Raw genomic sequence first — 13454 nt, 5'->3', positions numbered from 1 at the left:
ATTATGGCTCCCTATCATCTTTCACTAAGTTTATAAATAGCTAGCATTATAGGTATTCTCAATTAAATTTAGTTACGATGCGAGAGAGGGAGAAAGAGAATCATTAATTAACCTTGATCAAGAATGGTGTTTTTACTAGAGTTTATCAGTGATAAAAACTTAAGAGAAGGCTTCGATTCGCCGACAATTTGAAGAAAACTGGTGTTGACATCAACCTGCACTTCACCCATGTCCAGATGTTCCAAATTCTTGAATTTACGAAAACCTACAAGCAATAAACAAGAAATGGCTATAATTTTGATATTGATTGTTGAGAGTGAAACGAATCAAGACTGGAAACTTTGGTGGTTTGCTCGCCCTTGCTTGGTTGAGCAGATCCTGGCATGCTTGGCTTCCTGTCTCGCCATAAAACAGGCTTTGAGACTTGGTGAGTCTTTGCATGCCTTAGAAACTTTTCAATGCTTGGGAGTCTGCTCGCCTTCGCTTGGTCGAGCAGATCCTGGCACGCTTGGCTTCTGGTCTAGCCATAAAACAGGTTTTGAGACTTGGTGAGCCTTTGCATGCCTTAGAAACTTTTCAATGCTTGGGAGTCTGCTCGCCTTCGCTTGGTCGAGCAGATCCTGGCACGCTTGGCTTATGGTCTCGCCATAAAACAGGTTTTGAGACTTGGTGAGCCTTTGCATGCCTTAGAAACTTTTCAATGCTTGGGAGTCTGCTCGCCTTCGCTTGGTCGAGCAGATCCTGGCACGCTTGGCTTCTGGTCTCGCCATAAAACAGGCTTTGAGACTTGGTGAGCCTTTGCATGCCTTAGTAAATTCTTCAATGCTTGGGATTCTGCTCGCCTTCTCGTGGTCGAGCAGATCCTGGCATGCTTGGCTTCTGTCTCGCCATAAAACAGGCTTTGAGACTTGGTGAGCCTTTGCACGCCTTAGTGACTTCTTCGATGCTTGGGGATTCTGCTCGCCTTCGCGCGGTCGAGCAGATCCTGGCATGCTTGGCTTCTGTCTCGCCATAAACAGGCTTTGAGACTTGGTGAGCATTTGCATGCCTTAGTGACTTCTTCAATGCTTGGGGATTCTGCTCGCCTTCGCTCAGTCGAGCAGATCCTGGCATGCTTGGCTTCTGTCTCGCCATAAACAGGCTTTGAGACTTGGTGAGCCTTTGCATGCCTTAGTGACTTCTTCAATGCTTGGGAATTCTGCTCGCCTTCGCGCGGTCGAGCAGATCCTGGCATGCTTGGCTTCTGTCTCGTCATAAACAGGCTTTGAGACTTGGTGAGCCTTTGCATGCCTTAGTAAACTTTGATTGACTTCTCAATGCTAGCCTAACTCGATTTTCTTAAATCATTCTCATATTGAGTAACTTTCAAGAAATCAAGTTAACTAAGTTATACCGTCAGCCCTAATATGAACACAATCAATTTAATGAATATAAGGCATTCTGATCTCACATAGCAGGATTTAGAGAAATAATTAAATTTTCATGAAAAAATTGCTTGTAAATAAAAATTTAACTTCTAACCTGTTCTGATTTCTATAAACGTGTGCCTTCAATGTGCTATCATTTAAGGTTTTTGCTTCTTTGTTTAAGCAAGCTCATTCATTTATGCACTGTAACATTCTGATCTACTTCGACTAGATGAAAATTGATAGAGATAAAAAATTGGCTTCTTGTACCAGTCCCCACAGACGGCGCCAAATGTTGATGCCGAAATCCGGATAAGTTGGTCAGATCTCAGATCCCTGCATCATCATTAAATTTGTTTGGTGGGAAGCTGATGATTAGTTAGCACCATGAGCAGATTTTCAATGAGCAGATGTTCTGTGAGCAGACAACCCATGAGCAGACAATCCATGAACAGACGATCCATAAGCAGAGAACTCATGAGCAGACAAACATATGAGCAGATAACCCGTGAGCAGACGATCCATGAGCAGATAACCCATGAGTAAACGATCCATGAGCAGATAACCTGTGAGCCTATGGACACAACCAACAGTCAGGAAGTGCTGGAAGTTTTTCCGGCGAGAACCCTTCGACCCTCAAGTCAGCGATTCGGGTCTTATTTGGAAAAACCCATACCACAATTCATGTGGCTTAATTATGATTGCCTTAAACAAAAAGCTTTTAAGTAAATTTAAAGGAAAAGAATTCAAAATAATCAATCTTAAAGAAATCACAGGGGAAAGAGAAATTTCTCTGTGGTAGAGAGAGAAAAATGTCCAATGGGTTCAGTTGCTTAGAGAGAGAGAGAGAGAGCTCCCAGACCCCCTTTCCTTTCCTTTTCTAGGGTTTTTATAGAAAACTATAGCGGTTTTCATCCACTAAGAATATGGTCCCTAATATTTCAGAGAAAATGTTTTGACTGAATCATGCTTTCTGGTAAAATCCTGGTCGAGGTGACCAATAACATCCTGGTCGAGGTCACCACATATTATCCTGGTCGAGGTGATGTGCTCGAGATCACCACATATTATTCTGGTCGAGGTGACCAATAATATCCTGGTCGAGGTGATCTGCTCGAGGTCACCATATATTATTCTGGTCGAGGTGACCAATAATATCCTGCTCGAGGTGATGTGCTCGAGGTCACCACATATTATTCTGGTCGAGGTGACCAATAATATCCTGGTCGTGGTGATCTGCTCAACCATTTGCTCGCTTTTACTCTGGAGGAGAGCGCGATAATGTATGAGCAAACTGTTAAGCAAGCTGACCAAGATTACCAAAAGGAAAGTCATCAACGGTCAAGTCAACAAAGGGTTTATCACTCCACACAGCTTGCTCACGTCAAAGCTATTTGTCAAGGAATATCTCCAGCACGATTTTTACACTTGAATGCCAATATCATGTAGGAATATTTCATTCCTATTTTATAAAGATATTGTGCAATAGTTTAGGAAGTTACTTATTTTTCCTTTAATATTATTAAGCCTTTCAACGGCTACTTTGTCTTTATTTTGTATAAATAACTCTGTAAATTTCATTAAAATGATAGAACAAGAATTATACTCTTCATAGAATTTCTTTCATGGTATCAGAGCCAGCCATGAGTACTAGCAATATAACCTCTTCATCCTTTATCAAAGAGCCAAGTCTAAATATTCAGTCTTTTCATCAATGCTCAAGTCTTGTGTCCATTAAACTAGACAACACGAACTTCTTGTTGTGGCGCTCACAGGTTCTCCCTTTGGTCAGAAGCCTTGGCATTCTGCACCATATTACAGATGCTGAGAGACCCGCAAAAGAAATATTATTGTCTGATGGGGAAAAGGCTGGCAACGAAGATTTCACCATGTGGATCAACAATGATGGGCTGTTAACATCTTGGTTGTTAAGCCTGATGACAGAAGAAGTGATGAGTGGAATCGTTGGAGTAGAAAATGCTCAACAAATTTGGTCATCTTTGGAGGATCAATTACTTCCGATGACTAAGGAAAAAGAGGTACATCTCATGGACAGATTGGCAACATTAAAAAAGGGATCTCTATCAGTTGAAGAGTATGTGCGCAAATACAAGCATATTTGTGATTGTTTGGCTGCAATAAATAAACCAGTGAATGACTTAGATAAAGTCTTTGGTCTTGCAAGAGGTCTTGGCTACAGGTATCAAGACTTCAAACTTGCTCAACTTTCAAAACCACCTTATCCCTCATTTAAGCAGTTTGTCATGGCCCTCGAAAATCATGAACAAACTCTTATTAATTTTGAAGAAGAAAAGAAGAATACAATCAATCTGGCTCAAGCCTTTTTTAGCCAACGAGGCAAGGGAAAAGGTCGTGGAAATGGAGGTTTCTTTAACTCAAAAGGTCGTGGTTTTACAGCAGCAGGAGGACAAAATTTGGCTGATTCAAGTGGTCAAAAAATCAACTACAATGGTGGAAAAAGTTGGAATAATAATGCAAGTCAGTCATGGCAAAAATCAAACAATAATCCAAGTCAACAAGGGCAACAATCATGGCAAGGAAATTCGGGACAACAGTGGCAGCAACCTCGGCAAAATAATTCTGGACAGCCTTGGCAGAAAATTCAGAATCAATCCAAACAACAAGCTGAGGAAGTCAATGAAGAAACTGTCATATGTCAAATTTGTCATTTACCGAAACATACAGCCATTGAATGTCGACGTAGGTATGACTACTCACATCTTACTGAGGAAATTCCACAAGCCTTAGCTGCAATGAACCTGGATGCAAATGATGCCAAATTATATGCTGACTCAAGAGCAACTACCCATATGGTCAATGATCCAGGTAAAATTTCTGAACTTAAACCTTATGAAGGGAATGATGCCATTGTTGTTGGAAATGGCGATTGTCTTAATATTTCACATATAGGAAACACCTCCATAGACACTGGCATTAGTAAACTATATTTAAAAAATGTGCTTGTGGTTCCAGGCTTGAAAAAGAATTTACTTTCGGTAGGGCAGCTCACACATGATAATTCATGCATTATTGAGTTTTCATCTAACAAGTTTGTTGTTAAGGATTATCAGGGAAACATCTTGGCAAAGGGAACTAAGACAAAAGGGCTTTATGCTTTAGATGAAGGACATCATGCAGCCCTATACTTATCTGAAGGCAGGAAAGCACCTTACAACATATGGCATCAAAGAATGGGACACCCCCAAATCAAGTCTATTAAGTTTTTGAATAAAAACAAACTTATTGATGTTTCAAATTGGATTACGAAAGATTATGTATGTTCCAGTTGTCAAATGGGAAAGAACTGCAAACTTCCTTTTAATTTTTCCAATAAAATTTCCAGCGTTCCTTTGCATAAAATTCATTGCGACTTGTGGGGTCCTGCTCCTATTTCTTCTGTTCAAAATTTTAGATATTATGCTGTCTTTGTTGATGACTGCACACGTTATACATGGCTATACCCTTTGAAAAATAAATCAGATTTATTTGATGTTTTTATCAAGTTTCAGAAACAGGTTGAAAATCGATTCGACAAGAGGATAAAATTATTTCAAAGTGATGGAGGAGGTGAATTCATATCAAATGAATTTCAAAGTCATCTCAGTCAATGTGGAATACAGCATCAATTGTCATGTCCTGCAACTCCTGAACAAAACGGTGTTGCCGAAAGAAAACACCGACATATTGTAGAAACAGGTTTGACAATGCTCTTTCATGCAAATATGCCATTACAATATTGGGTTGATGCTTTTTCTACTGCTGTTTATGTTATTAATAAGCTACCTTCGTCCACTTTAAATATGAAGACTCCCTTTTACAAACTTTTTGGTATAAATTTTGATTACAAAGGGCTTAGAAGTTTTGGGTGCCGATGTTTTCCATATCTACGTATTTATAGGAAAAATAAATTCTCACCAAAAACATACCCTTGTGTGTTTATTGGATACAGCCCTTCACATAAGGGGTATCGATGTTTGTATCCACCAACAAACAAGGTGTATATCTCACGTCATGTAATTTTTTATGAGAATTTGTTTCCCTTTAAAACTAATAGTCTGCCAAGTTTACCTATACAGGTCAACCAAGAAATTGTTACATTTCCTGATGTTGAGAGCTGGACTAAAAACGAGAAAGCAACAAACAAGCCATATCATACACATCGTTGCCATGATATACTTAGTTTAGATGAAAATAGCTCCCCATTTCAGCAAGCCCAGCATGAGTTTCACGTAAACCAACAACAAGTTGCTCATGCAAATCCAAACTCTATAGGTCTTCAAAACACAATGAACTCAAACATGCATGACTTGGACACAAGCCAACAAGTCCCACGTGAAATTCATGATATAGTCATCCACACCGATTCAGCCTCTACAGATAATCAAGCCAGCTTAAGCCCTAGCTCAGCATCATTTGAACAATTTGATATCACGTCAACTGAGCAAGATTCAGAGAACAATATAGGAACAGGCAGCACTCATTTGGAGTTAGAAACTAATACTCCTCAGTCAACTAAAGGCATTGATATATTTGTAGATCTTCGTATTCCAAAAGAGCCGGAAACAAGCAACACTCATCAAATGATAACTAGACACAAGTTGCGTCATCACCCTGAGTTGGTTGATAAAATGGCTCTTACTACAACAATAGAGCCAAAACACTTCAAAACCGCCATTCGACAACCTCATTGGCGCACAGCTATGTTAGAAGAGCTTGATGCTCTCCATCAGAATAATACATGGAGTTTGGTACCAAGGCCAGTGAATACAAACATAGTGGGATCAAAATGGGTGTATCGAACTAAGTTTAAGGAAGATGGGTCCATAGACAAATACAAGGCGCGTCTTATAGCACAAGGATACACACAAATTCCAGGTTTGGATTTCGAAGAAACCTTTAGTCCTGTGATTAAACCTACCACAATTCGGTTAATTTTTTCTCTTGCTGTAACATTAAATTGGACCATGAGACAACTTGATGTTAAAAATGCTTTTTTACATGGTTTTTTAAAAGAAACTATTTTTATGGAACAACCTCCTGGTTTCTCTAATCCTTTATATCCTGATTATGTGTGTAAGCTTAACAAGTCCTTGTATGGTCTTAAACAAGCACCCCGTGCTTGGTTTGATAGGCTTTCTCATTATTTACTTCAATTGGGTTTCATATGCAGTAAAGCCGACTCTTCCTTATTTATATTTCATAATAATGACTCATTAATCCTAATGCTAATTTATGTTGATGATATAGTGGTGACAGGCAACAATACTTTTTTAATTGACCAACTTATTCATCAACTAAGCATTGAGTTTGCTTTAAAGGATTTGGGACAGCTCCATTTCTTCTTAGGACTTGAGATTCGGTATTTCTCTGGAGGTATTTATGTTTCTCAAACCAAATACACCAAAGACTTACTGACCAAAGCAAAGATGCTAGAAAGCACTAGTTTGTCAACTCCTATGGCCATCAAAGAACAAGCCAACCCCATTGATCACAAGCCCGTCAATGCAACCGAATATAGACGATTAGTTGGAGGGCTCCAATATCTCACTCTAACAAGGCCGGACATCGTTCACGCAGTCAATAAGGTATGTCAACATTTTCAAACACCCACTGAGGCTAATTTACGTGCTGTTAAACGTATTCTCAGGTACTTAAAAGGGAGCTTGGATTATGGGATCAGATTTCTCCAACAAAGCTCTCTTAATATTACTGCCTTTTGTGATGCTGATTGGGGAGGCTGTCCAGACACTCGGAGAAGTACCACGGGATATTGTGTCTATATGGGTGCAAATTGCATCTCATGGTCTTCAAAACGACAGCCAACTGTCTCTAGATCCAGTGCTGAAGCTGAGTACCGAGCCCTTTCTTCTTCAGCAGCAGAACTCACATGGATCACATACCTGTACCGAGAAATTGGCATTCCTCTTGCTCAACCTCCACAACTTTTAAGTGATAATTTAAGTGCCTTGCATATGACTATTAACCCAGTCTTTCATGCTCGCTCGAAGCATATTGAATTAGATTATCACTTCATTAGAGAAAAGGTTGCTGATGGTGCCTTGGTTACGAAGTTTGTCCCTTCTTCGTTACAAATTGCAGACGTTTTTACTAAGGCTTTGTCAAAAGCCATGTTCCGCGATTTCAGATACAAGCTTGGCGTTCATCAAATGTCACTTGCCAGCTTGAGGGGGGATGTTAAGCAAGCTGACCAAGATTACCAAAAGGAAAGTCATCAACGGTCAAGTCAACAAAGGGTTTATCACTCCACACAGCTTGCTCACGTCAAAGCTATTTGTCAAGGAATATCTCCAGCACGATTTTTACACTTGAATGCCAATATCATGTAGGAATATTTCATTCCTATTTTATAAAGATATTGTGCAATAGTTTAGGAAGTTACTTATTTTTCCTTTAATATTATTAAGCCTTTCAACGGCTACTTTGTCTTTATTTTGTATAAATAACTCTGTAAATTTCATTAAAATGATAGAACAAGAATTATACTCTTCATAGAATTTCTTTCACAAACACCTTTATCTTGGTCACCCTATTTCATTCCCTAAACATTGATCACATAATGCAAGGGAATAAGGATAATCCGATTCTTTTTTTTTTTTTGGTTAATTTACTAATTTTTCTTTACTCTTCTAAGCGATCGAAATATTCTTAACATAATAGAACTAAAATTTCATTAACCTTAATCAAGATTCCTACAATTAAGAGAAGATAGAACTATTGGACAATGAAAATATATAAAATTTAAAAGAAAAAATAATCTTATTTTAGGGAAAAAATTAACTTGAAAAGAAAGAATTATTATCGAATTAATATCATAAAAGCTTCGGATACCCGTAATTTACCTTGACCATGTAGGGCACCCTTGAGTACACATTACTGCATTGACAGATTCTTTAACGAAGTGAATGATGCGATACTTTGCAGAAGCTGGCTTACATGGAGATCAGACTCGTCCAATATCAATTCTTCCAAGTTGGTGAAATTGTGCAATTCTATTTAGAAAGAAGTAGAAACAATAAATTTTAGCTATACGTATTAATTCAATTATTTTCGACATAAAAGACTTACTTACCTTGATTAACTATTGATCAACACCTTGCTTCCATCTATCATTGCAATTTCCGTTCCCCCTAAGTGAAGGGTATTCAACTTCCTCAAACCTCTGTAATCTATTTGGAATACAATTTCGGGTTAAATTATTTTGGGTAAGTGTCATTGGGCAATCCCTAATCAAATCAATTAAACTGTCTTCCAAATTATTAATATTTGAACATTTTGTATACCTTTAGGAATCACTGGATTGTTGATTGCATTGTCGCTCATGTCCAACTCCTCCAAGTTACTCAAGGAATCCAGTTCTGTATTTATGCCAACACTTAAAACAGAGTTAATTAAATAACTTATTTTCTACTTTTTTAATGTTAAATCTCAGCGAAAAGAATTTTACTAATCCGAAAAATTTAAAGCAGCTCTCAAAGGGTTCGACTGAGTGGCTTTAAGCAGGTATATTTAGCTTACAACCATGAATTTAAATTTGTAAGGAATTAAATTTATTTTAGCTTTACCTGCTGCTATATCTTTTTCTTTTTCTTAAAAAAAATAAAATAGATTAAATACGAAATTTTAATTTGTTAAATACTAAATGTCGTTAATTAATTAATTAACTAAATACAAGTTGATCTATGGAAGCCAATATCTGATCCCTTCACAATAACCAAAATACTAAATTCAATGCACAAATTTAGATACAGGCAGACAAATAAGATGCAGGTTATTATGGCTTACCTTGAACATCAATTTTTTTTTTTCAATCCAATCCCGCTTAGGATATAAACTCGTTAACGAAGAAAGAGCATTAGAAAAAATAAAAAGCTACTAAATTTCCATTTAGTGTACAATTCTTTACTTTTGAAGACAGGACATACAAAATAATTAGATTGAATTGTGTCTGATTATGAGAAGCATTGAAAATTGCATATATTGATAATTTCTTAATCCTATTTTTATAATATTCAAATCCTTGAAGCTTAAACTAGCAAGAGTCTAGCCAGATCTTATATCAATACTTCCAGCCGGTCAATGAAATAAGATCGACAAAAGACGGGACACAGGAGAAAGGATGAAGCTTACTTTACCTTTAATATCAACACTTCCATTCAATCTATTATGAAACAATGATAAGTGTTTGAGTGATGAAAGACCACCTAGAGATGAAAAGATGCTGTTGTTGAACCAGTTAAAGTCTAAATGAAGAAACTTCAAGTTGTTCAACCTTGATAACCTATCTAGACCTGCCAAAAAATAAAAAATAAAACATAATTTTATTGTATCACGTACAAATTAAACAAAAGCCAAAAGGGATCAGAAAAATGTAAGAAATTGCGAGGAAAAATTAAAATAGAGTAAATTAAGGACCTTTATTTTCAACACAACCGGCTATACTGTTCCAAGTTAGATCAAGAGACTCTAATTGTTGAAAGGGAGTAAACAGAGAGGCATTCATATACCACTCTGCTGATTCCCATTTTCGAATTTGTGCTAGATCTAATTTTATCACTCTGCCTATGGTTTCGTTGCACTCAACCCGTTCCCACTGACAACAATCTGAATAATTCTCATCGTCTACCCAGTTTTGAAGATGTTGATCACCATTGAAGAAATGTTTGATTTGGAGGAGAGCAGACCTCTCTTGCTCCAAACATCCCTCACTCCACCACCCTTTTACTACTAATAATATGAAAATTAACTCACTCACCCACACTCTTTTTGAACCACACATTATATCTTCTTAATTATAATCACCTACAAACACTCTTTCCGTCTCTCTTTCCTTCAGTTCTGCAACAACGAGAGGATGGCTCTACGCTATTTATAACCAATTGAACTGATGATACTCCCAGCTTTTAATTGACTTCTCTAAGTCTTGCATGCGTTTTTCTTCATTTATTTTTATTTTTGTTGTTAATATATAATATGATTGTAATATTTTTTTATTTAATGAAGTCAACTGAAAATATTTCCTCTCCGTCCATATGGGATGTCATAAATATCTGCACAGCCTGGATTCTGACGGAACCTTGGGCAACGCGGGTACCCAGACTTCACTAGACAAGCTTATGGGCTAGCTCAAAACTTGGATTTTTATGAAGAATATTATAAAATATCTATTGTTTTATTCGTTTGGTCCACTTATTATCTATTGATTTAGGATGGTCTAGGGAGAATGAATAGGATGTCTTTACAGGGCCATAACTTGAGCAATTGGTATTTGTCTTAGGCTGATAATATATCATTATGAAGTTCTTAAGGAAAAGTGACATTTTCAATATGGATTAATAAATCCTTGCTGAATTTCTCTTAGGTGGTTATATTTTTGTCTAAAGATATCTTTCTTATTTTTTAAAATTCTGGTTAGATTTTTATCTATTTTTGTCAATTTTTTATTTAAGTGTCTTTTTTTTTTAATTTGTTTCGGCAGGTAAAATTTTTATTATGCCATACGAATTCAGATTTACTTATTTTGATAAATTCATGTATTTTTAGGATTTAGTATAAAAGGCTGTTAAAATCCTAGTTTGTTATTATTACTTGTAAAAACATATTTTTAGATTAGGAGACATGTGATCAATACTCAAATACTAAAATACCCAATAACTAATTAAATAATAAGAATACAGAAGTTAAAATAAAAAGATTTCTAAGCCTGTCTTAGATCACACGACAAGTGACTATATATGATGTTAGCCAAAAAATTAAAACAAATGCTAACCACACCTAACCTCTAGACTTTAACGATCACTTTGGATGAGTTCTTGAATATTGATCAACAAATTTCTCTTCTTTATTTATTTATTTCAATATATTCCACACATCACCCTGATTACAATTTTATTTTATTTTTTTCTTCCAGTTCAGTCAACAAGAAAATAACATGTAATTTAACAAACCCTTTATCAAGTCTCGGTCTTATTCTGTTCCCTGTAATAGACCTTGTATTTGTCATATCAACATCATTTGCTGTCGTGAAGAAGGTGAAGGAGGGTCTTCTTTCTTTCTCGGAAGTTCACGAAAGGAAATCAAATTTTCTTTTTCTTAATTTCTTGCACTTGGAACACAAATAATCTAAGCGTTTTCTATGCATACACATGTTTGACACGTTAGTTGACTTTGAATTGATAATCAAATGTAAAGAATGGCCTGGTTAATCTAAAGAATTGACTTTGCATTGGCCCTCAATCCTCTCTCTCTAATTACTAAATAAGTGAAATTATTATTGAAAATTTTAAGCAACAAACCAGCAATTTTACATTTAAAAAAATCGATAATCAAATGTAAAGAATGGCCTAGTTAATCTCTATCCACTGTGGTACTTTTCAACAACTTTACAAAATAACTGTAAGCCAATATATTTCCTTCAATTAAAAGCCACGTTGCTTTTAAAAAAGAACACGTTGCGTTTAACAACCTTTGGCGACCAGAGACATTGATAGGGTCGAATATACAATATTGGTGCATTAAATTACTAATATTACTCAACTATTAACCTTTTTACAACGACACAGTAAAAGACCAACGCAAAGGTTATATTTTCCGGCGTTTGTTTTACGATGGGACAATTCCATGTGCTTTCAAGAGCTATTGGATCAATTCAAAGTTACGGAAAAGGGAATATTGCTTTCAATGATCAGCCTAACATATTTTGAATGTAGGCAACCTAACATAATATGTTAAGAGAACTCCCCTCGAGAGAAGAGTAATGTTATGAATTCTAACAGTTAAGTTCTAATTGATGTGTGTCAAGAATCTATTATATATTGAATTTCGTGACTAGAAAATTTCATATTCTATTGCTCAATAGATGATTTCTACACTAATTGGGACCAAATTAAGAGTTGATCTTGAGGATCCAAAACACTACTGTGCTAAGTAATATATTGGGCATTAGTAAGTCAGTTGGTGCGAGGGAAAAACTCAACCCATTTACAAACCATCAGATTTCTTTTCACAACACAATCATTCTTGTCATCGGCAATTCAAACAACCATTCCGTCTCTTCCTCTGCTCAATACCTTCCTTAAATTGTTCATAATCTTAACCTTTGATTGGAAGTTGTTTCTTCTTAATTGTTCGTAGCCTTCACCTCTGTTTAAGCACATGTTTCTTAGTAATTTCTTATTTTAACATGCTTTCATCTTTTGATAACCAGTTAGGACAATTTAATAATACTGTAACTTTCAAGATAATTAAGGTTAGTTGTGATGTAAAAATAATTAGTCGTGTGAAGATAAATTGTTAAGTTTTTTTTTTTATGCAATACTAGATATTCCAACATTTAAGTCCTAATTTAGTCCCAACAAATATAACATTTATCAAGTGGTTAAATTATTTTACAAACTATGAAATCTATTATTTAATAAATGAGTGATACATAATATTAAGATTCAAATATCAAGATTTCTAACATCAGTATTATTAAATCTTATTCTCTGAATTAATTTTCGAAAACTATTCCATTTTTCTTTTTCAAAAGATGCAATAGCATGTGTAGCGGTTTGAATTAATTGTGCAAACTACTTTTCAACGAAATAAACAAAAATGGGCCCTCAATTTGGTTGCAATAGCGTGTGTAGTGGTTTGAATTAATTGCAACAACTCTTTTGTACTTGTATTATTGAAAGGACTTAATTCTCATTCCACGTAAATTGGATAGAAGTAAAAATGTCTCTTCATTACTAGAGGAGAAAAATATATATCTCTCTTTGATATTATATGAGAATAAGAATTTGGGCTGTACTAGTTTAGAATTATCAAAGATAGTCAGATGAAATTCTGGTTGTAAATACCAATAGAATTTTGATTGTAATATATTAATGTAAAAAAAAAAAAACTCACAGTCCTTATGATTACATGTTTCCATAATCCACCAATATCTGACCGTTGCTTTCATTTACAAATAATCTAACGGCCGTTTAAGATGCAAAGTTTGTAGCCCTCATTCTCTATTTTTTA

General features: G+C 35.8%; 2 protein-coding genes across 11 annotated transcripts in view; one reads left to right on the top strand and one right to left on the bottom strand.

The window, feature by feature from the left end:
- The window catches only part of LOC102613465 (receptor-like protein 15), a 180916-nt gene that overhangs the window by 132062 nt on the left and 35400 nt on the right, over window positions 1-13454 (bottom strand). The window contains exon 2 of one of the 7 annotated variants that reach the window (XM_052432144.1): window positions 10130-10247. The exons of 5 other annotated variants lie outside the window; for them this stretch is intronic. In XM_052432144.1, coding sequence (XP_052288104.1) covers window positions 10130-10224 — 95 coding nt within the window. In that variant the 5' untranslated portion in view covers window positions 10225-10247. Of the gene's footprint in view, window positions 1-9649; window positions 9737-10129; window positions 10248-13454 lie in introns of all 7 variants that reach the window. One more of the 7 variants, XM_052432145.1, reaches the window with a different exon arrangement.
- Window positions 1-13454, top strand: part of LOC102614642 (mRNA-decapping enzyme-like protein) — a 31179-nt gene that overhangs the window by 10013 nt on the left and 7712 nt on the right. The gene's annotated exons all lie outside the window — the stretch shown is intronic.

This window comes from Citrus sinensis, chromosome 8, assembly GCF_022201045.2.
Source record: "Citrus sinensis cultivar Valencia sweet orange chromosome 8, DVS_A1.0, whole genome shotgun sequence".
NCBI lineage: Eukaryota > Viridiplantae > Streptophyta > Magnoliopsida > Sapindales > Rutaceae > Citrus > Citrus sinensis.
Note: the sequence above shows the minus strand (reverse complement) of the source record. Positions and strands in the feature narration are given on the sequence as shown.